General features: G+C 43.9%; 1 protein-coding gene across 4 annotated transcripts in view; it reads right to left on the reverse strand.

Moving 5' to 3' along the window:
* PARVA (parvin alpha) overlaps positions 1-21,467 on the reverse strand; it is a 196,118-nt gene that overhangs the window by 107,512 nt on the left and 67,139 nt on the right. The window contains exon 1 of one of the 4 annotated variants that reach the window (XM_037839930.1): positions 2,620-2,665. The exons of the other annotated variants lie outside the window; for them this stretch is intronic. Coding sequence (XP_037695858.1) covers positions 2,620-2,641 — 22 coding nt within the window. The 5' untranslated portion in view covers positions 2,642-2,665. Of the gene's footprint in view, positions 1-2,619; positions 2,666-21,467 lie in introns of those variants that run through there. 4 annotated transcript variants of the gene reach the window in all.

Genomic DNA, 21,467 nt, shown 5'->3' on the forward strand with positions numbered 1-21,467 from the left:
CTACAGCTTTCTTGGTTTAAGGAGATAAGTTTTGTTCTAAATACTCACCCTTCCCTAAAACATGTGGGTTCACTTAGCTATGTGGCATTGCCAAAAGAAAATGCAAAACTCCAACCCCCTATTCCTCAAACAAAAGGAGTTTTATTACTTTCAACTTAAAGGAAACTTGTTTCAGCAGCCATAATATAAGGCATCAGGTAAACATGGGAGCCAGCTTGTGGCGTCTTCAGCAGATTGTCAGGGTCTCACACCACCCTCTCCTCCACTTGACACAGCTGTTTAGTCACCAGGGTCTGACATCCAGCCCTTGGAGTGCAGCCAAGAAAGGGAACTTAAGAAGCTGGTGTGTGCTGGGGAGCTGACAAGAGGATGTATAGTCCTAAGTCTTACAGTTTCAACTCGAGTCTTTGTTTTGGTCAGTTTTACAGTCTCTGCGGAGTTGGCAGGTTGCCCAGCAAAAATGGCCCCTGGGCACTTATTCATTGTTCAGTGAAGCACATGGTACAGCTGCCCTCCAATTGCTGGTAAGCACGGAGGGAGATGTAAAGCACTATTGGCTGGTCTTCAGACAGCCTATACAACTGAGATTGAAACATTCATTGGGGTCTCAAGCAGGCCATGGGAGTTAATTTTAAAATTACACAGGCACAGGGGGTCCAGGGGGATGGTACATCACTGTTCTTTTGCCACGACATGTCCGGCTTTCTCTTTATATTGAGAACTGAAAAAATTTCCTTGGTTTTCAAGGTCTTCTACTTTAGCAAAAGGTTGTGTGGATGTGCCATCCTGGGAGTTTATAATGGAAAACGCCATGCTGTTGTGCATCCGTGTGCATCTGTGTGTGTCCACACCCCCTAAACACTTGTAACGGCTTTGGGGAGAGCTATAGAGCTTAATCTGGTAAGCTGGCTAGTTAAATGTGAAATGTGGGTACAATGAGCAACCTAACCAAGCACAATCCGGGTGGAACTGGCACTACTTATTAATTTATAAACACACAGTGGGCATCTACATGAGCCAGGAGCTATGCATACAATTATGAACAAATACCTATCTTCCAGGGTCAGCTGGCTTCTAAAGGACAGCTACGTTTGGCAGCCTCACAGCCCAGCCCAGTGCCAGGCACCAGATTAGCACTTGGTGAGCCACGGAGGGTGCTTCAGTGGGAGAGAAAGATGCCTCTACAAACTCCTACGTGAGTGATAAGGGCCCCCATGCAATTAGCAACTTAGTGACGAAGGCAGAGCACTCTTCCAGGGTGGAGGGAGCGAAAGAGGAGTGTGTCGACAACATGGAGGCCACGCTGGAGCAGGCAGGTGGTACGCAGATCTGTGAAGCACCTGGTACAGCCTGTCCCCCACCTTTGCTTCTATCTTTTTGCTTCACGGGAGCCGTGTTTCCTTTTCTCAACTCATTCTCCGCTGCTCTTTGACCTTCCTGCCTATGTCCTTGTTATTAATCCTGAGCAACCAGTCATTTATTTTTGCAATGGATTAATGCTGCTTAAAATGCCACATTAACTACACGTCCACTTTAAGTCTTAAGTTGTGAACTCTGTGGAAAGAGAGGTCTGGGTGTGGGTGGTAAGCAAACCAGGCACTGATGTATTCTGATTGGACGAAATGCTTGTGGGCTCATTCTGGGTTTGTCTGAACGTCAGTCGGTGGTTTATCCTGAAAGAGCACAGCTTGTAGAAACTCTCATGAACAATGATGATGGTGGTGCAAGATTAAACACTTACGTCACACGTGCTTTGTGCCAAGCACTTAGACGTGGCACTTTTTTTTTTTTACGTATATCAACTCATTTAATCTTCACAACTTCACAACGAGCCAATGAATAGGTACTATTATGATTCCCATTTTACAGATGTGGAAAATGAGGCACAGAGAAGTTATGTAACTTGACCAGGAGACACAGCTGGAAAGTAGAATCCAGATTCGATTCCAGGCTGTCTGGCTCCAGAGTTCGCACTCTTAACAAGACACTGTATGTAACAGTTTTTATTTCTTTATACAATCAGATCCACTTCATTAGGGTAGGCAGACTAAATATTCTCCAAGCACAATGTGTAGCTATAATAAAGGTCTGAAAATACACACACCAGTTTTGTAAACCACATTTATGTGACCAGAACAGAAACATGGTCACTTCTGCATTCCCAGGTAGAACCGGGGCAAATTTAATGGAAAATAATCTTGCATTTGTGAAACCCTAGGGGTTGACCGGTCACTTTACAAAGGCTCAGCCTCTGTGAGGACAGATTGAAAAGGAGGTGATACTTGAGCAGTATTTTTGATTGTTTTAACTTACTTGATTTATTTCTGGCTATAAAAGAAAAACATGCTCGTTTAAGAGAACTTTGAAAATAAGAAAAAGCTGTGGAAGAAAATAATCCTACTGCTTAGAGATAAACTCTGTTAACAAGCTATAGTTTCCTACAAGTTTTTTAATATTTTACTCACACACACACACATTTTTAACATACTGGGTACACCAGTTCTATATCCCACTTGTTTCACCATACATTATCTTGTTATATTTATTCATGTCATAAAAAAATACCATGTAAATGGCTTCCTTAATCTCCATTGACGGTGGACACGATACGTGACTTACCCGTCCTGTAAAAGTTGGACATTAGCGAGGGTGAGTCATTGCCCAGCCTTGCAGTCTCCGTGGGCACTCAGGCAAAGGGCCAGCTGGCGTAGGATACGGAGCCTCCAGGGAACTCAAGACACAGCCCAATGTGAGGGTCAGAGCACAGGCGATCACTCTCTCTTTTTCATGGATGAGAAGACTAATGTTCAGAAAATTTAAGTGACTTCCCTGAAAACATACCTACAGGATGTTGGCACAGTTGGTTGTCTCTTTTCCCCAAGGTCTTGGTTTAGAGTCCCCTGAATTTGAGTAGTTCTTGTGGGGAAAAAAAAAATCCTAAGAAAGGAAGGTAGGGGAGGAAGAGGAGATGAAGGGTGCACTACTGAGCTGGTCACCTGAGGGCAACTGGGGCTCCATCCCAGTGGGGTCCCTCAGAGGAATCATGTAGGAGGGGCCTCCAAGAGACTGGGGCTTTCATCCTCTGACCTCTCCACACTTCCAGACTGTGCCAGGTGCAGGCTGAGGGGGGCTTCAGATCCTAGAATCCTGGGAAAGAAAGGTTGTGGTGCAAGATGAGGGTGGGACCCCACAGTATGCCCCAAACTGACTACCACAGCTGGGCTGAAACAAAGGTGGACTGGGAGATGCACTGTGGGGTGCAAAAGCATCTGCTATCCCCCCTGAAGTTTCAGGAGCAGGGGTCTTTCCTTCCTTCTCCCAGGAGAGAAATCACAGGAGACCAGGCAGGACTTGAGAGAGTAAGTAGGAACAAATTTGGAAGGGTAATGTGGTCTTTTCCTCAAAGGAAGAAGCAAAACAAGAATGGATGGGCTACAGAATCCTGCTCTTTGTCTTGGGACACTAGGCCAGTGCCATTCAAAAATAAACACTTCCTTAGTCCTCATTCTACGACATGCTCACGCTGGGGATTCAGAGTTGGTCAGGACCAGTTCTGTCCTTGGCCTTGCTCGGGCTCTAGTCTGAGAGGATCCAGGTAATGCAGGGGTGGGCAGGTTGCTTTCATTAGAGCACATACCATCATCCAGAGGAAAGTTCTGGGAAGCAGGGGAAGGGATTTAACCTGTGCTGAGCTCCTGCCATGGGCCAGGCCCTGTGCCGAAGGCTGTTGTTCATTATTTCATCCTTTACAACCCTTCTAGAGAACAGCTGCTGTCTTCCTGGGGACAGAGGTGAAGTTTTGGAACTAGTGCATCTTCATACCACCAAAGATGAAGTTATTGTTTATTGCAGCCTTTGCTACTCTCTGCTTCTGTGGTGCATTTTTAATTTTTGTCTGTAAGTTAAATTATGCTTGGAGGCTGGAAGGCGTAACTGGAATGAGGCTTCAACAAGGCATTGCCTTGCACAAAATCAAGACTGAATAATTATCCATTGAATTGAATCAAATGGAAGGTTGCGCAAAGGAAGCTTCATTGGAAGTGTTAGGCATGCAATCATGAAGGAATGGGGACTTGTAACTGTGTCCATTCCCTTCCTCTGCTCTTTACCAACAATTGAGCTCCTGCTGTATGCCAAGCACCATTTTAGGAAAGAATGGATCCTTGCCCTAAGAGCTCACAGTTATGCATACCCAGATTCTCAGTGGGCCCAGGGCTGGCACAGGCATGGCTCCCAGCGGATGAGAAAGACAAGAGCCAGCCAGGCAGGGCTTCATGGAAAGGTGCCAGAGCCCTTTGGTGGATACATTTTTGTTCCTCTCTCCATCTCACTTACAACAGTTTGGAATAATGTATTTGTGTGCATATGTAAAGAACCTGTATCTCCCACTACTCTGAGTGCTCCAAGAGGGCCGAGGCCCTGCCCAGCACTGTACTGCCAGCACTAACATGCAACAAGGGCTTAACACATATTTGCTGAATGAATGAAGAGTATGGCAATGCTGGCCCTTGAGCAGTCTTACCCTTTCAAGAGAATCCCACAGTCAAATAAACAGCTCTGCCTTATACATCAAAGCCAGAACATTAATTTCTGGTGCATCTGGGCTTTAAGAAGAGAAGCTGGGATGAGGACAGATGAACTGGAGGCAGCAATGGAGATCACAGAGAGGCAAATGTGGGCTGTTTTTGACAGCAGGGATTTGGGACATTTTGTTTGAAGCATTTTTGCTTCAAATTTAGACCTCCACATTAATGACTAAGTCTTGTCTAAAGCTAGAAAACCAAGGACCATCACACTGGAAATGGCCAAATCCTGCCGGTTGTGCATCACAAGAGCCATTTCAGCATCCCCCCTTTTTAAACCAACAAGCCATGCTGACAGCAAATCTGTACAGAGAACCTATTAAAAGAGATTGTAGTAAATTGGAGATGCTTTAACCGTTTGCTTGGCATTCTGCTGATAGCATGCCTAACACTTCCAATGACGCCTCCTTTTGCACAACCTTCCATTTGATTCAATTCAATGGATAATTATTCAGTCTTGACTTTGTGCAAGGCAATGCCTTGTTGAAGCCTCATTCCAGTTACGCTTTCCAGCCTCAGAGCATAATTTAACTTATAGACAAAAATAAAAAATACACCACAGAAGCAGAGAGTAGCAAAGGCTGCAATAAACAGTAAAGACTATTTAAAAGAAGATGACCATTTACCCAGGTGAGCAAGCATGGCACAGCTGGTACTGCACATCCATTCATTCACTCAAATATGCATTCAGCAGCAATGCTGAGCAACTCTCCTGGGCCAGGCACTGTGCTGCATATTGGGGCCAAAGGGCTGAGTAAGACACAGTCTCAGAATATAGCATAGTCTTCCCTGGGAGCCAAAGGAGTATCACTTAACCATCTGGGAGTGGAAATCAGCAAGGGCTTCCCAGGGCAGCGGATACAGCAGTTGATTCTTAAAGAAGAATCAACTCCTTTAAGGAGTTCACCAGGTGAAGAGGGAGCCCCACATACAAAAGGTCTGGAGGTGTGAGAACAAGGCACTTCTTGGGGGGGATTGGCTGGAGGGTGATGCATCTGTGGAATGTTGTTAGAGCGTTCAGCCTAGGAGTCAGAACAGAGGCAGTATGGGTTTAATCCTGAAAGCAATAGGGAGCCACTGAAGGATAAGAAATGCAGAGTTTTCTGAGTTTGCAGGATGGCTGGGGAAAAGGTTCCCTAAAGATCCACTAACAGAAGTCTTCATGGGACATATATTACAAGGGAGGCTGGGCTCTGGAGAAAGGTAGACCTTGGATTAATCCTAGTTCTACCTCTTATTTAACTTTTTTCTTCTCTAAAATGAGAATCATAATACTTAACCTCACAGGTATTTATAACAAAGTTTAGATAACATAGCCCACATAAAATGCCCAGCAGAGTAGTACCTGCCTGGGTAAGCATTTTGTAAATGCTAGTTTTCCCTTCTTCCACCTTTTACAAATACTGCATGTGCCTGGCAAAGTGTATAAAGCACTGGGGGAGACAAGGGGACCCCACAGAGATGATCTAATAGAACAAGATTGACTTTGGCAAGCGAACAGAGCTAAAAAGCAAAGTTGGAAGAGACATTAAGAAATTATTATCTATCCTCTTGTCTTGAGTTCCAAATGGATAAAAAGAGAGGATAGTGAAAGAGAGAGGCAGAGAAGACAAAAAGGTCCAGGCAACACTTGTTAACCCAGGAGGACATTTGGGAGCAAATGGCACTGTGAAAGTACCCAGGCAGGTCGCAGAAGGAATATTTTATGGATGTTATGGAGCCTGAATGTTGATGCTTGAAGAAAGCTGATGACCATGGGGGTTTCGATGGGCCATGGTGGAGCCCATAGTGGAGACTCTAGTTTGGATAAATTTCTAGAGGTGGGAAAAAATGGTACTCAATATCTCTTAAACCTGGATTATGGTTTCTAAATATTAATGCCATTTCCCACTAAAAGGCATCAGGCTTCCTTGGAGAAGTGGCTGATTCTAGGTCTTAGACAGAAAATATACAAGATAAGCCCAGAACATCCTATTATCGGAAAACAATAAGCTGTGAATTTCTACCAGGTGGGATCGTATCAAAGAGACTTCCACTGGCCAACAACAGAAAAATTTCAGCATCAATAAGGATAATAACTATAATGCTTTGAAACACATCAATTATGTTTAAATCCATGAACTAGAGATATAAAATGAAACACCTCACTCATCAACTTTGGAGGATGCTGGGGAACCTGGTAAATAAAGGAAAGAATCTAACTTATATCTTACCTTTCTAAATCAAACTGCACTTCTGGCTGACCAAATGCTTGATAAGCTTTTATCTCATTTATCTTTATAAAGTTTGTCTTTATAATAAATGAGGAGGGATTAATCAATTAGAATTCACCATTTGAAACCCCTAATAAATTAATGTATCTAGGCAATTAATGATTATCAGTGGCTCCTAACATCACAAAAAGAGAGAGACAACCAGAAATAACCCCTTCTACTTTCCACAAAAAAAAAGATATGCCACTATCAATCCTAGATCTATCTACCAATTTTTGGGAAATGCAAGCATCAGAGGAACATGTTCAGCGTCACCACAATGATACAATTAGCAAAATCTAGACTGTGGGAAAATCTACAGTTTTCTTAAAAATATATATTGTAAGGAATAAAAGAGACCTCAGAGAATAGCAATTGATTACAATGCAGGAACCTTATTTTGATCTTGATTCCAAAAACATTAAAAACAAACAAACAGGTTGCTAACATGACCACAGACATAGGGGACTGGTGGTTTGATGGGTTGAGCCCTCTACCATAAGTTTTACCCTTGGGAAGACGGTTGCTGCAAAGGAGAGGCTAGGCCTCCCTGTATTTGTGCCTAAGAGTCTCCTCCTGAATGCCTCTTTGTTGCTCAGATGTGGCCCTCTCTCTCTGGCTAAGCCAACTTGAAAGGTGAAATCACTGCCCTCCCCCCTACGTGGGATCAGACACCCAGGGAAGTGAATCTCCCTGGCAACGTGGAATATGACTCCCGGGGAGGAATGTAGACCCGGCATCGTGGGATGGAGAACATCTTCTTGACCAAAAGGGGGATGTGAAAGGAAATGAAATAAGCTTCAGTGGCAGAGAGATTCCAAAACAAGCCGAGAGATCACTCTGGTGGGCACTCTTACGCACACTTTAGACAACCTTTTTTAGGTTCTAAAGAATTGGGGTAGCTGGTGGTGGATACCTGAAACTATTAAACTACAACCCAGAACCCATGAATCTCGAAGACAGTTGTATAAAAATGTAGCTTATGAGGGGTGACAGTGGGATTGGGAATGCCATAAGGACCAAACTCCACTTTGTCTAGTTTATGGATGGATGTGTAGAAAAGTAGGGGAAGCAAACAAACAGACAAAGGTACCCAGTGTTCTTTTTTACTTCAATTGCTCTTTTTCACTCTAATTATTATTCTTGTTATTTTTGTGTGTGTGCTAATGAAGGTGTCAGGGATTGATTTAGGTGATGAATGTACAACTATGTAATGGTACTGTAAACAATCGAAAGTACAATTTGTTTTGTATGACTGCGTGGTATGTGAATATATCTCAAAATGATGATTAAAAAAAACAAACAAACAAACAAACAAAAACAAAAACAACAATTAAAATTATGAGACTGAATAAATAAAGATATGAAGGAATTGTTAATTTTTCTATGTGAAATATAGTTATGCTTTTTAAAAGAACTCTTATCTTTAAGAGATATACACAGACATATTTAGAGATAAAATACATCTGGGATTCACTTCAAAAAATCTTCCCATTTTAGGCCAGGGGCAGATGGGAGGGAAATGAAAAACAAGATCAACCATGAGTCAGCCACTGTTGGAGCGAGGGGATGGGTTCATTGGGATCGGATTTCTCTATTCTTTCTATCCTTGTTTATGTTAGACGTTTTCCATAGTAAGAAGCTTTTGATTTTGTTTCCTTCAGTGGTGCTTAAGAACTGGATTCTGGGTGAGGAGAGCAGAAGTAAACCACAGACTGGTTTTGTAAACAAGGCAGCAGATCACGGCAAGCAACTTTTCAGGCTCAGAATCAGGACACTCTGAAAAAAAATTGCAACTAATATGGCAAGTACAGATTGATATCCTTAATATATGATGAGTTCATTAAATAAATCCATGCTAAAAATCCATTAAAGCCCTTAAGGAAAGTTAACAAAATACATTAAGCAGCAATTTATAAAAAGAAAAAACTACTAGTAAATACTGGGAAAAATATTCATCTCTATTGGTCCTCACACAAATATAAGTGAAACAACAATGAAATGCTACTTTTCTCCTATCAGCAGCACCCTAGGACCCTCTCCCCAACTCCCTCGCCTGAACGCCTGCCCTACTCCCCTCCCGACACCAAACACAAATACCCACAGCTTAGGAGCTTCCAAGGATTAGCTGTAAATTCTCTATCCATCTAAGTCTCCTGCTCTCCCCCGAGCTTCTATTCTCTTGTTGGGAACTCCAGCACAAACATCTTTCCAGAGGGTACAAATGAGTGAATTTGGGGTTCACATATTCATCATGTAGGAGAGGACTGCTGATCTGTGATGAAAGCACTATAGACCCAGACCCCAAGGAGAAGCCACATCTCCCATACACATCTTCTGGGGAGCCAAGAAGACTCGCCTCTTGGGCACCCATGTGGGTGAAAGCTGCTCATGGAGACCCTTGACTCTTTTATTCCTCGGGATCTTTTCAGAACCTGGATCAAGGAGCCAAAACTGATGTAGCCTCTAACTTGTTAAAATCCTTGGGGAGGCATTTCCGCCTAGCCATAAAACTAAAAATGAATTTTCTAACCATTTTAAACCTGTGGGTGGGAGCTGAGTGGAAAATCTGCCAAGAACTTACATGCATGTCAATCAAACCCATTTCAGTTCCTGTTTGAATCTATTTATTGCCAACTATTTGGGAAATTTGGAAGGGCCCATTAGGCATTATTGATTATGAGCTCTTAAAGTAAGATATCTGTCCTTTTCATAATACTGTCATTAAGGAGAATTACAACACCCTTTCTACTCTAGTTATGGAGTAAAGCTGGCTATTAGGTCTTAGGAAAAGCATTTAGCAGGCTATTAGCTCCCAGAAGCCAAAAGCTTCTTTCTACAGTTTCAGAAGCCATGCTTGTATTTACCAATATGTAGAAGCAGGGGACAAGTAGTAAAATTAGGAAGAGATTTTCTTTCACAAGTCCTTCACCCCTTTATTTCTTTGTTTATCCTCACCTCCTCCCCTACTCCTAAACACCTTATACACACACACACACACACACACACACCTCTGAAACAGAACTAGGCTAATGCAGGTAAAGTTATTATAAAGTCTTCAGAGGCAAGAAGAAGGGCAACACCCACCATCTCAGAAACCCAAACACCAGAGGTAAGCCAGGAGCCTACCAGGGTACCCCCCAATAGAGAATCACACTCCGCTGTAGCACGTTCAGCTTTTTCCAGACTCTGACCTACCTTTAGGGCAAAGAGCCCCGCAGCCCATGGTCTGGAATTTCAACCACATTCATGATATCTTCTGCCCAGAGCTGTCCTCTCCCTGCAGTGTCTATGAAGCTACATGATCTTTTCAACCAGTTTCCCGAGGAGAACACTGCCTGCTCGCTACAACTCTCAGCTCAGTGCATCAGTTCAGAACAAGTGGCTGCCTATATAATTTAATATGATGCCACATGAGACTCATAGACTTGCTGCAAAGCAAACAGGATTCTGCCTCTTGCCTCCTGGCAACTTGAAATATGGAGTGCCTGCTTGCTTATGCTCAGTCTGGGTAGATACCTCAAGGCACCAGTTGGAACAGGGCACAGGTGGTCTCTGGGCTGGGCACTTTCAGGGGGTCAGCTGCTGGGGGCTGCTGAGAAACAAGTCTCATGGGGGGATGTGAAAGTCCTGAGTCCACCCACAGAATCAAGGTCTTAATGCATCTACTGAGAGAGAGGCAAGCTGAGGTCACAGCTGTGCAACCCCAGGCAGTTCTGGGCACAAGCTGGCCACACTGTGCCCTGAAGGACTTCTCTCAATTGCCATGGGGGAGAAATCTGCCCTAACAGAAGAGAGAACCTAAACCCTGGGTTGGATAATGAAGGCATGAGGGTGTCTGCATACAAATTTCTATGCACAAGCTTATAGTCTCAGGCACGTGATAGGGAAAAAAGAAAAAGTGCTTGCATTTGATTATTTGTCACTGTGGTCCTTTGGGTTTGTTGGTTGGTTGGTTTAATGCAAAGCCCTGCTCAGGAGGGTGGAGGCAAGCCCTGGTACTATGTGCTTGTTTCCACTTGCAGATGAAGCAGGGAGATGACCCAGCACTGCTCCGCGCTAACTGGATTACTCAGACACTGGGACTAGTTCATCTGTGCTCTGGTGCAGCATCCTTGCTGAGAATCAGGACTGGTTCCCAAGTCGCTGGATCTTGGGGTACTCAGTAGGAATGCCCACCACTGTGGTCAGTCCTCCAAAGTCACTGGGCCCCAGCGTGAGTCCAAGGGAAAAATCTCTGGACTAGAAGGAGGCAGCCCTGGCCAGAATCTAGCTGGGGTTTCTCACTTCCTGCTCCACCTGACCCCAAAGACCAAGGCCTGGCTTTTTCTGGGGGAGTGTTCAGGGATACCTAACAGGGCTCAGGGCCCCTCGAGCAGCCAGACACCTGGAAACAGCTGCAGGAGCCAAGCAGGGTACCAGGTGCCTTTTCCTTGGCAAAGTGCTTTATGCACCACGAATAAAGGGAGGGGCGTTTAGGGTCGACAAACTGACAGCTGTCTTTTCTGTCTCTCTAGCAGGCTGGGCAGACTCCAGGTGATGGAGGAGTTTTATGGTGGAAGGTAACAGGAGACTATATGGGATACTTCTCCCTTTTGGAAAAGGGTAAAACTCTAAGCCCCACAGATCAACTAAGGGCCTTAGAGGGAGAAATCCTGGGAAGTGATTTCTGTGCTCTCCATGATCATGTGAGAATAGGGATCTTTTCATAACTATCATCTAAGAAGCACAATCCTCTTCAAAGAGCCAATGCCTAAAAGGCACCAAGTATGCAAATTCACCTAACAGTATTTGATAAATAATTATTATGTGACTGGCATTAGGTTGGCCCCTCACACACATTATCTCATTTAATCTCTGGGATACAGAATTTACAAAAATGAGCGTATGCCATACCTGCTGTCTAACACATTAGAGTATGTAAAAGAGAAATCTAGAAATAGCACTGCAGGACTGGACTAAAAGGTTTTGGTTCGCAGAAAAGGAAATGTAATTACAGCATGTAATGTCAATTACTGTCATTCATAATCATATTATGTCTCCCCAGAAATAATACAGATATAAACGTCTAGAGTTACCTGTGTGTTTGATGTAAATAGGATAAAATTATCTAGGTTCTGAAAAACTCCAGATATCGAAAGGAAAAAAAGTATTTCTACCTAGCTTCGTGTGGCATTAAATTTCATTAGGGAGGGACACGGATATGGTGGCCACAAGAAAGCCCGTGCCTCCTCTGAGAGTGGGTTGTAAGGATTTTCAATGGTGCAAGAAAATTGGGGCCCTAAAATGGTCATGTGTTTTTAGCATCTAGAAATCAGATGTATCTGCTTGTTTTGACAAAGAAAGCACCCGAAGGAGAAGCGCTCCACCAGCCCCGGCCACTGCTTGGGCTCCAAATGGTAATAAGGGCCAGACCCTTTCATGGGGCAGCTTTGAGGTCCAGTGGAGGGAAGGAACCACAGGAAAGCACCAGGACAAAGAGGACGTGGCACAGGGGACAAGCCACAGCAAGGATTCAACTGGTCCATCCACGAGCATCACTTACGGAGTGTGTGCACTGCTAGACACTTAAGCAAATCCTGGGGTCACCACAGAGAACAAGGGCAGCAAGGTCCTTGCATTCTTGGGGTTATAGTGCTTGGGGAAGATAGATGTTAATTTTTAAAATTATACAAATTCATAAATACAAGCCAAGCTCCTCTGAGTCTCAGTTTCTGCATTTCTGAAGTAGGTATTACAGAATATCTATTCTATGGGGTGTGGCAAAGATAAAATGTCAATATACACAAAGCTCTTGGCTTATAAAAACTTAATACAAATTCCACTGCTACTGCTTCTACTATTACTATACTATAACTACAACTATTCTTCCTACCAGTAATTGACCTTACCCCTTACTAGCTGTGTGTCGCTCAGTGTGGCTCAGTTTTCTCGTGTTTCAGTTTTCCCTTCTGTAAAATGGGATAAAAATAATGCCTAACAAAAAAAAGATGAAACAAGTTGATAAGTGGCAAGTGCTTGAAACAGTGCCTGGCACATAGGAAGAGTATGATAAATTCAAGTTGCTAGCTGTGATTCCTATTTTGGAAGAATCCTGGGGAGTATATAAAAGATTCTTAAGACATCATGCCAGGTCATAATATGCTTTCAATCTGGCACAGGGTTTCTCAACAGAGGCACTTTGGACAGTAGGAGCAGATAATTCTTTGCTGTGGGGAGCTGTCCTGTGCCTTGTAAGACATTTAGCAGCACACTTGGCCTCTACTCACAAGATGCCAGGAGACCCTCTCCCCTAGTCGTGACAACCAGAAATGTTTCCAGACATTGGCACATGTCCCCTGGGTGACAAAATTGGCCCCATAGAGAACCCTGATCTAGCTGGAAAGTGTAATGTATAGAGAAGGGAGGACGATGCAGAGCTAGACTCTGTGGACATGAGTAAAGGAACAAGAGTAGAGCAGAGAGAGGAGCTCGTTGACAGAAAGCCAGGGAAGGTTCTCGGAGGAACAGGCCTCAAATGATGCTGCTTCATGATCATTTTAAACTTATGCTCCCCTTTGACAAACATAAAAATCTCAGGCCCTCCTTTACTGATATTTGACATTTCAAAACAAATGAAATATCATGACTAAAATGATAAATACATGATTAAAACCTAATAGGTGACTAAAGCAACTATAATATATTGAATATAATTTTCCACTACATACAGCTCCCTATTTGTGTGAAAATTCTGATAACGCTACATGTCACTCCACACTGGTTTAGATAAGATGGGGAGAGAGAGGGAGAGGGGAGCAGGGAAAGGGAACCTTCAAGGTCACCTCTGGAACTTTGGAGCAATGTTCACTGGCATTGGAGACGAGGCCAAATTGTAATCAAGTGGCAGTAACTGAGTCTGCTTTCAAGACAGACAATGTCTGGCTCACCCTGGTTCCCAGTTGATGTATCCTATCCCCTCCCCATGACTGCAACCACCTGATGCTCATCTGCAACTAGGTCTTGCCTCAGTTTCCAGGATCCAACTTGACCTGAGGCTGTCTCAGACTCAACATCATCATCATCATCTGACCCCAAATAGTGCCTTGTTCTGATAACAGGCATCCCTTCAAAGCACCCCCGTTCTTACCATTGAGCTTTTGCCTCGGTCCCTGTTGATGACTCCTTGTCCGAGTAATCTGCTTGGCAAACCCATCTCAGGGTCCTGCCCAAGCACCCCTGCTCAGTGTCTGGGGCTAAAACACCAGACTATCCTGAGGCTGCCTGCCTATCTTTCTGGACATCCGAGCCTTGTCCCACCCAGGGTTCCTGCTGCTGTGCTCAGTCTACTCCACCTTTAGACCCTCCTTTACCGCTGTCAATTTTCCTGGATGGTGATCAGAGATTGCTGTATGCCCATGCCGGCCGGAATGCATCTTTCCTGCTGGCCATTGTTGTGCAATCCCATCCTGGAGGAAGAGCCTAAACCAAGTCCCATCCCTCCCAGCCTGTCCCCTCTGTAGTAGGAACCTGGCCATACTCCAATATGCCCAAGAGCAAATCCCACTCTCTGTGTTTTGTTAATCCTTAATGTGTGGTAGGGGAATTAGACTGCAGGGCCACAATAGGCTTCAATTATAACGTAGAGACATTAGAAACTGGGCACCTCCCCTAGGTGAGATGCCCTGTCAGGTGAGGGACAGAGAGGAAAACGAATGCTTACTGAAGGCTTATTTTCACCAGACAATTATTTAGTTTTAACTAACCCCAAGAAGTAAACATCATCATTATCATCGTACATTTGAGGGAACTGGGTCCAAAAGCTAGTAAGGCATCAAGGAGGGATCTGAACGTGGGCCCAACTGACTTCAAAGCTGTGTTCATTCCCTGACACTGAGCGTGGTCTCTTTGATGGGTAACTGAAGCCCTATGGGGTTTTTATCTTTTCTTTTTTCTTTTTTCTTTTATAAATTTTGATAATATACTTGGCATCTCCTTTTAGAGCTAGTGACTGAGCTCAGGGCACACACGCTATCTCCATTTTTTGCTATCAAAATTCAAGTCACACAGAAGATGAAACATAGAATACCATAAACTCGCTCAAATGAACACAAATAACTATTATAATTTTTCTAACTTTATGGGAGCCACTGATCAAATGAATAAGGCACCAGGGGCACTTTGATTTCCCGAAGGAAGTCAATGCACCCAAAGGGGCTGGGAAACCTTCTGATGTACGTGGGGGCTCGGGAATGTGCTCCAACCCCGCTCGCCCCTCTTGAGGACACCATGTATGCCAGAGACTGCCCAGAGCCATTCCTCACTGGCTGCATGTTTACAGGAAGGATTCCTGGTAAGATATTTGCAGATTTCACATTTGTACAATGAATTTCCTAGACTCCCCCCCCCACACGCACATTTTTTTAAAGCAGATGAGCTTTTGAGGTTTCAAAAATGTTACAAAAAGTATACGAGAGATTGTGCTGTTTTCTCCTTACACCAGGGGGTAGACTGATCTTTACCTAGATGGACCTTAAGTGATTTTATGGTCAAGTATATAAAATGCAATGTGTGAGAGTTTGGGTAACACTTAGAAGGAACTTTGTCATTTGCTAGACAGTTGCATTTAGGACAGAGAAAAAAGAGGCAGAAAACAGAGCCAATGCCCAGCAACCCTGTGCCAGAAGCAGCTACGCTTCCTGCAACCAGAGTTTGCCTCATCCCTGAGACTTAATCTATAGAGCTTATAGGAGTCATAGCCAGGCTCTTATTTCTCTCTCTCTCTCTTTTTTTTTTTTTTTTGGTGGAAAACTTTTTCTACATCTAGAATATTTTAAACCAGCCATTATGAAACAATGAGCCAGAAATCACATGCTACACTTTTTTTTTAAAGGACTGTCTTGGTGTGGAATTCCCGTCACCATCTCGTGGCTGTGCGCTCCCTGGCCTGTGAGTCCTTGCTGAGCTGAGGGACTGTGGTGTGCTGGCTCCTCAGGGGGTTTGTTCTCTGTTTCCTCCAAGCAGAAAAACAGAATGGGCATCACGGGAGGCAGAGCTGATCCAGGGCACGGGGGCCGCTGAGGCTTCCAGTCTAGGTGCTGGGGCTACTCTCAGAGCCCCGTAATCTCATCTCAAGGGCATGCCTCAGTTTCTCCAACTGTGGATCATCAAGGTAAATAAACATTTATGCAGGTGAATGTTTTCATACTTAGGGGTTCAGATGTGGACAGAGGTACATTCTGAGGTTGGGCAGGTCATAAAGCAATAAGGGGGTCACAGTTTTCAGGGGATTCAGTGGAGTTAAACCAACGTTGTGTATGTGTGCCACATGGATTAGCTCTTTCTGTGTGGGTTTGGGTTAACATTAGTTTGTACATGATGAAAGCGCAGGGTCAGGCAAAGGTTATTATATTTAGCAAAGGGACTTTAGAAAAACAGTGTTGTGTTTTCAGAGTTTAGGCTAAGGACAGTGTTTGGAGGGTTAATATTGAAGAAAGGAGATGTTTATTAGAATGCTGGTCTTGACCCTTACTCGTTGGTTTTAACAAGTTAATTAACCTCTATAAGCCCCAGTTTCTTCACACATGATATACTTTTAACATAGGAAACAAATGAACTGCAAAATTTAGACTCTTACCTGATCATTATAATTGGACAAAACTAGCTTTCGCATACTCATAATCATCAAGACCACAGTTTCCTGTTGTACTTTTGTCACTTGACATTTTAAAATACATCTTTCCACATACTGAAAAAGTGAACATATATGATATTCTAATGACAATATTCATTTATCCTGTCCTATTATAATATATTTAAATCATCACACAACTGTTGACCATTTGGGCTGTTTCAATGTAGGTAAAACTAAGTGTGTGCTTGTGTGAACGTGTGTGTGTATAGGCTTTTTTAAAATGTCATTTCCTTGGGATATATTCCTCAAACTGGAATTGTTGGGTTGGAATACAGGATTGATTTTGTGATTCTTTTTACATATCATCATGCTGTTCTCTAGGAAGAAAAGAAATAATTAATAATGCCTACTTTAATGGATGTGTGCATCTGTTTCCACAAAGCCCTGCCCATGTTAGATTTCAGAGCTTTTATTTATTTTTGATAATGTAATAGATATGATGTTAAAACATGGCTGTTTTAACTTGCTTTTATTGAATTATCTTCCTAGTATTTTTTTACTGTGAATGTTTCGCTTGACTGAATTGTCTGTTCATATCCTTTGACCATCTGTCCAATGAAGACTTGATTGTACTCTTTCATATTTATATAAAATTCCCTCAAAGAGTCTGGATATTAAATTTTTAGCAGTTACGTTTATTGCAACTATTCCCCCCAATCTTTTTCCATGTTGTTAATTTTCTTCATACAAAAAAAAAGATGTTTCTTTTTTAAATGTAATTGAACCCATCAAACTTGTCACCAATAATTTCTTCAATTGCTTCAATAGTCAGAAAATTGTCTTTCCTTAACAATTGGGATAAGTATACCATTAAAAAAATTAGCTCTTTAACCCATCTGGCATTTGTTGTGGCATAGGGATACAGTGACCATATTTTCTGAATCAAAAATTGGAACATGTGATCTGACAGTGCCTGTGTTCTTACGGGTAAAATGGGACAGAATATTTGAAATTGAGACTGCCCTGGAAAATTGAGTACATATGGCCCCCGTATGTATGGAACCAGTTGCTATTTTAAAGCTACAGTCCCAGGGCCTGCTTTCCTCTGTTCCTGTAAACTCTGAGCTACAGAGATTTTCAGCCTGGCACTCACCCTTGCTTATCCTGAGCCAAAATGTTCTAGGGCAGGGAGGATCCCAGTCTGTAGGGTCATTCCCAATGGATGGTGGGATAAGGAATTAGTTATGTTGCAAAAATCCAAGTGTTTGCCCCTCCAGAATTACTTTCCACCTTCTCCATCCTGCTCTCTGCTCAGGAATAGCAATGTCAATGGGCTTGCTTGCCTTCAGCTTAAGTTTGATCAATGGGGAGTACCCTAAAAAAATCTGAGAGAGGATAGGAGGTTGGGGTATTTATTTCCTGGCTCCTTTATGGTAGATCACCATGACCAAAGGTCATAGGCTCTGTCTGTTGGATGGCCCTCTCTGCATATCTCTACTCCATTCCAGCTACCTCTGGAAATGAGTAACCACTCCCATCTTTGCCCATTTAGGCCTAGGGATGCTAACAGCTCTGCGTGGTTACTAGCCCCAGGATACTGCACCATCTCTTGTGTTTTCCCTACACTTGCCCACTGCTTTGTAGATAGATCCTTTGTTGAACTATACTCAAATTATACAATTCTGAGTGTGCCATCATTTTGAGCAGGGACCCAGTATCCAGCCTGCCTCAGTGAATAAATATATATGTGATCACAGAGTTAGTTTTCTCCAGACCCCATCTCTAAGTTGGCTCTATGCATACAGTGGTTAAGAGTCTAGCTTCCTCCTAGCAGAGCCTTCCCCTAGAATACAGCCAACTTGACAACTTTGTCAGCCCCTTCTTTGGAGGAAAGGATCTCTCAACTCCCCCCACTGACTGCAGGACTATTGCTCTCTAGATAGACCACAAGATACTGCAATCCAGCTGCGTATACTGAAATCCTGACTTTCCAATCCTGGTTCTACTTTGCCCAGCTGCTTTCTTTCTCCCAGTCCAGCTGCTAAGGTCTCAATATGCCTTAGGATTTGTCTACATGGTAACAGTCACTGACTTCTTTCTCCAGTGGGAACCAGGACTCCAGAACACCAGAGACTGTGCAGTGCCTTTAAGATACACTAGGCTGAATGCCATAAAACATAAAAATCAGTTAAGTCATCACAGGCACTGGGTGATAATCATCTGAGCTGCCTATTCCTGGACCCCACACTCATCTTTAGTAGCTACCTATTTCTTCTGAAACTTGGCTTATGGCACTCTTTGGAACACCTGGCAGTGCCTCCTCTTTCTATTGACCTGGCTATTACCTACAGCAGTGAATGATGCCCTATTGCATGCTCCCATTAGCAACCCAGATTCCTCTTCTGCCAAATCCATATGCCTTGCATGCAACAGTGACATGCTCCACTCTATGGGAAAACCATGAACTAAGAAAAGCCAGGAGAACCTTCCCCAAGGAAGCAGGCATTCCAAACCCACCTCCTTGACGCCACTACACAGAGCCTGAAGAGAGGGCCTCAAGATTCAGCGCAACAAGCATTCATTGAGACAGGCTCAGTACCATAAAGCCCCGGTGGAAAGGACATGAGGGAAACAGGAATGAGATAATGAGACAGTAAAATTGGGGCACAGGCACACAGCAAGTGGGATCTACATGGGTGAGAGGATTTGGAGAGGAAGCAGGGTTCAACCTAGAATTTGAAGGTGGGAGAGAGGAAGCAAGGACTCAGGAACAGGGATCAGCAGTGGTAACTATATTAAATCATTGTTGACTGATGGCACAGGTGAGGGAAACCAAAAATTATGCCGCTGTATCTCCATCAGAGCACCAACGTGGTTCCATCTGACATCCCACTAGGCTGTATCTCTAAATCCTGGGGGATCTAGAAAGGATTTCAACAAGAAGCAGGTGTCAATAAATGTTTGCAAAATACAGGAGTGAATGAATATACTTAATCCTGTTATTGTGAAAATCTAAGTGCTCAGCTTTCTACCTCAGAGGGAGAAAGACCTTTTCTCTGCAGAGGCAGAGGGTCACCCAAGAGAGGAAGCAGGCAGTGTGCAGATGCAGCATCTGCAGTGGACATTTTGGTGTTTGTCTGCGGTTATGCAAGAGTATCTCTGAAGTAGATCCCTGCAAGTGGAATTGCTAATGGCAGGTTATAAAGTGACCAAACTCAATGTGGTCCTCCATGGAAGCAGGAAGATAAGGCTGGATGGTGGAGAAAGAAGTGGAAAGAAAGTCTGTCCAGAAGAAGCCTAAAGAAGACAGTGAGCAGAGAGAGAGGCAACCAGACTTGGGAAGCAAGTTGCATCCATCGCCAGTGTGCTGGTTTGAATGTATTATGTCCCCCAAAATGGCATTATCTTTGATGTAATCTTGTATGGGCAGACATATCAATATTGATTAGACTGTAATTCTTAGGGTGTTTCTGTGGAGATGCACCCCATCCAACTGTGGGTGATGACTCTGATTGGATAATTTCCATGGAGGTGTTACCCCACCCATTCAGAGTGGGTCTAAATTAAATCACTGGAGCCATATAAATGAGCTGACAAACAGAAGGAACTCAGTGCAGCTGAGAGTGACATTTTGAAGAGGAGCTACAGCCAAGTGAAAAATGCACAGGAGCTGAGAGAGGAACTGCAGTTTACAGAGACATTTTGGAGATGGCCTTTGAAAGCAGACTTTTGCTCTGGAGAAGCTAAGAGAGGACAAATGCCCCAAGAGCAACTGAGAGTGACATTTTGGAGAGAAGCTAAAGCCTAGAGAGGAATGTCCTGGGGGAAAGTCATTTTGAAACCAGAAACTGGAGCAGACACCCGGCCACATGTCTTCCCAGCTAACAGAGGTTTTCTGGACACCATTGGCCATCGTCCAGTGAAGGTACCTGATTGTTGATGCCTTACCTTGGATACTTTATGGCCTTAAGACTGTAACTGTGGGCAAGATGGCAGACTGGTGAGCTGTATGTTTTAGTTACTCCTCCAGGAAAGTAGGTAAAAAGCCAGGAACTGCGTGGACTGGACACCACAGAGCAATCTGTCTTTGGGCATACTTCATACAACACTCATGAAAACGTGGAACTGCTGAGATCAGCGAAATCTGTAAGTTTTTGCGGCCAGGGGACCCGCGCCCCTCCCTGCCAGGCTCAGTCCCGGGGGAGGAGGGGCTGTCAGCTCCAGGAAGGAGAAGGGAGAATTGCAGTGGCTGCTCTCATCGGAAACTCATTCTACTGATTCAAACTCCAACCATAGATAGACTGAGGCCAGACACCAGAGACTCTGAGAGCAGCCAGCCCAGCAGAGAGGAGACGGGCATAGAAGGAAAACAACACGAGAAGCTCCAAAGTAAAAGCAGAGGATTTTTGGAGTTCTGGTGAACACAGAAAGGGGAAGGGCGGAGATCAGGCCTTGAGGCGCATATGCAAATCCCGAAGCAAGGCTGATCTCTCTGCCCAGGGCACCTTTCCTTAATGGCCCTGGTTGCTTTGTCTATTAGCATTTCAATAACCCATTAGATCTCTGAGGAGGGCCGTTTTTTTTTTTTTGTTTTTTTTTTTTTAAATCCTTTTTGCTTTTTCTAAAACAATTACTCTAAGAAGCTCAATACAGAAAGCTTCAAAGAATTGAAATTTGGGCACGTCAAGTCAAGAGCAGAACTAAGAGAGCTCTGAGACAAAAGGCAATAATCCAGTGGCTGAGAAAATTCACTAAACAACACAACTTCCCAAGAAAAGGGGGGCGTCCGCTCACAGCCACCATCCTGGTGGACAGGAAACACTCCTGCCCATCGCCAGCCCCATAGCCCAGAGCTGCCCCAGACAACCCAGTGTGACGGAAGTGCTTCAAATAACAGGCACACACCACAAAACTGGGCGTGGACATTAGCCTTCCCTGCAACCTCAGCTGAATGTCCCAGAGCTGGGAAGGGGGAGCAGTGTGAATTAACAGAGCCCCATTCAGCCATCATTTGAGCAG

Source organism: Choloepus didactylus, chromosome 6 (assembly GCF_015220235.1).
Source record: "Choloepus didactylus isolate mChoDid1 chromosome 6, mChoDid1.pri, whole genome shotgun sequence".
Taxonomy (NCBI): domain Eukaryota; kingdom Metazoa; phylum Chordata; class Mammalia; order Pilosa; family Megalonychidae; genus Choloepus; species Choloepus didactylus.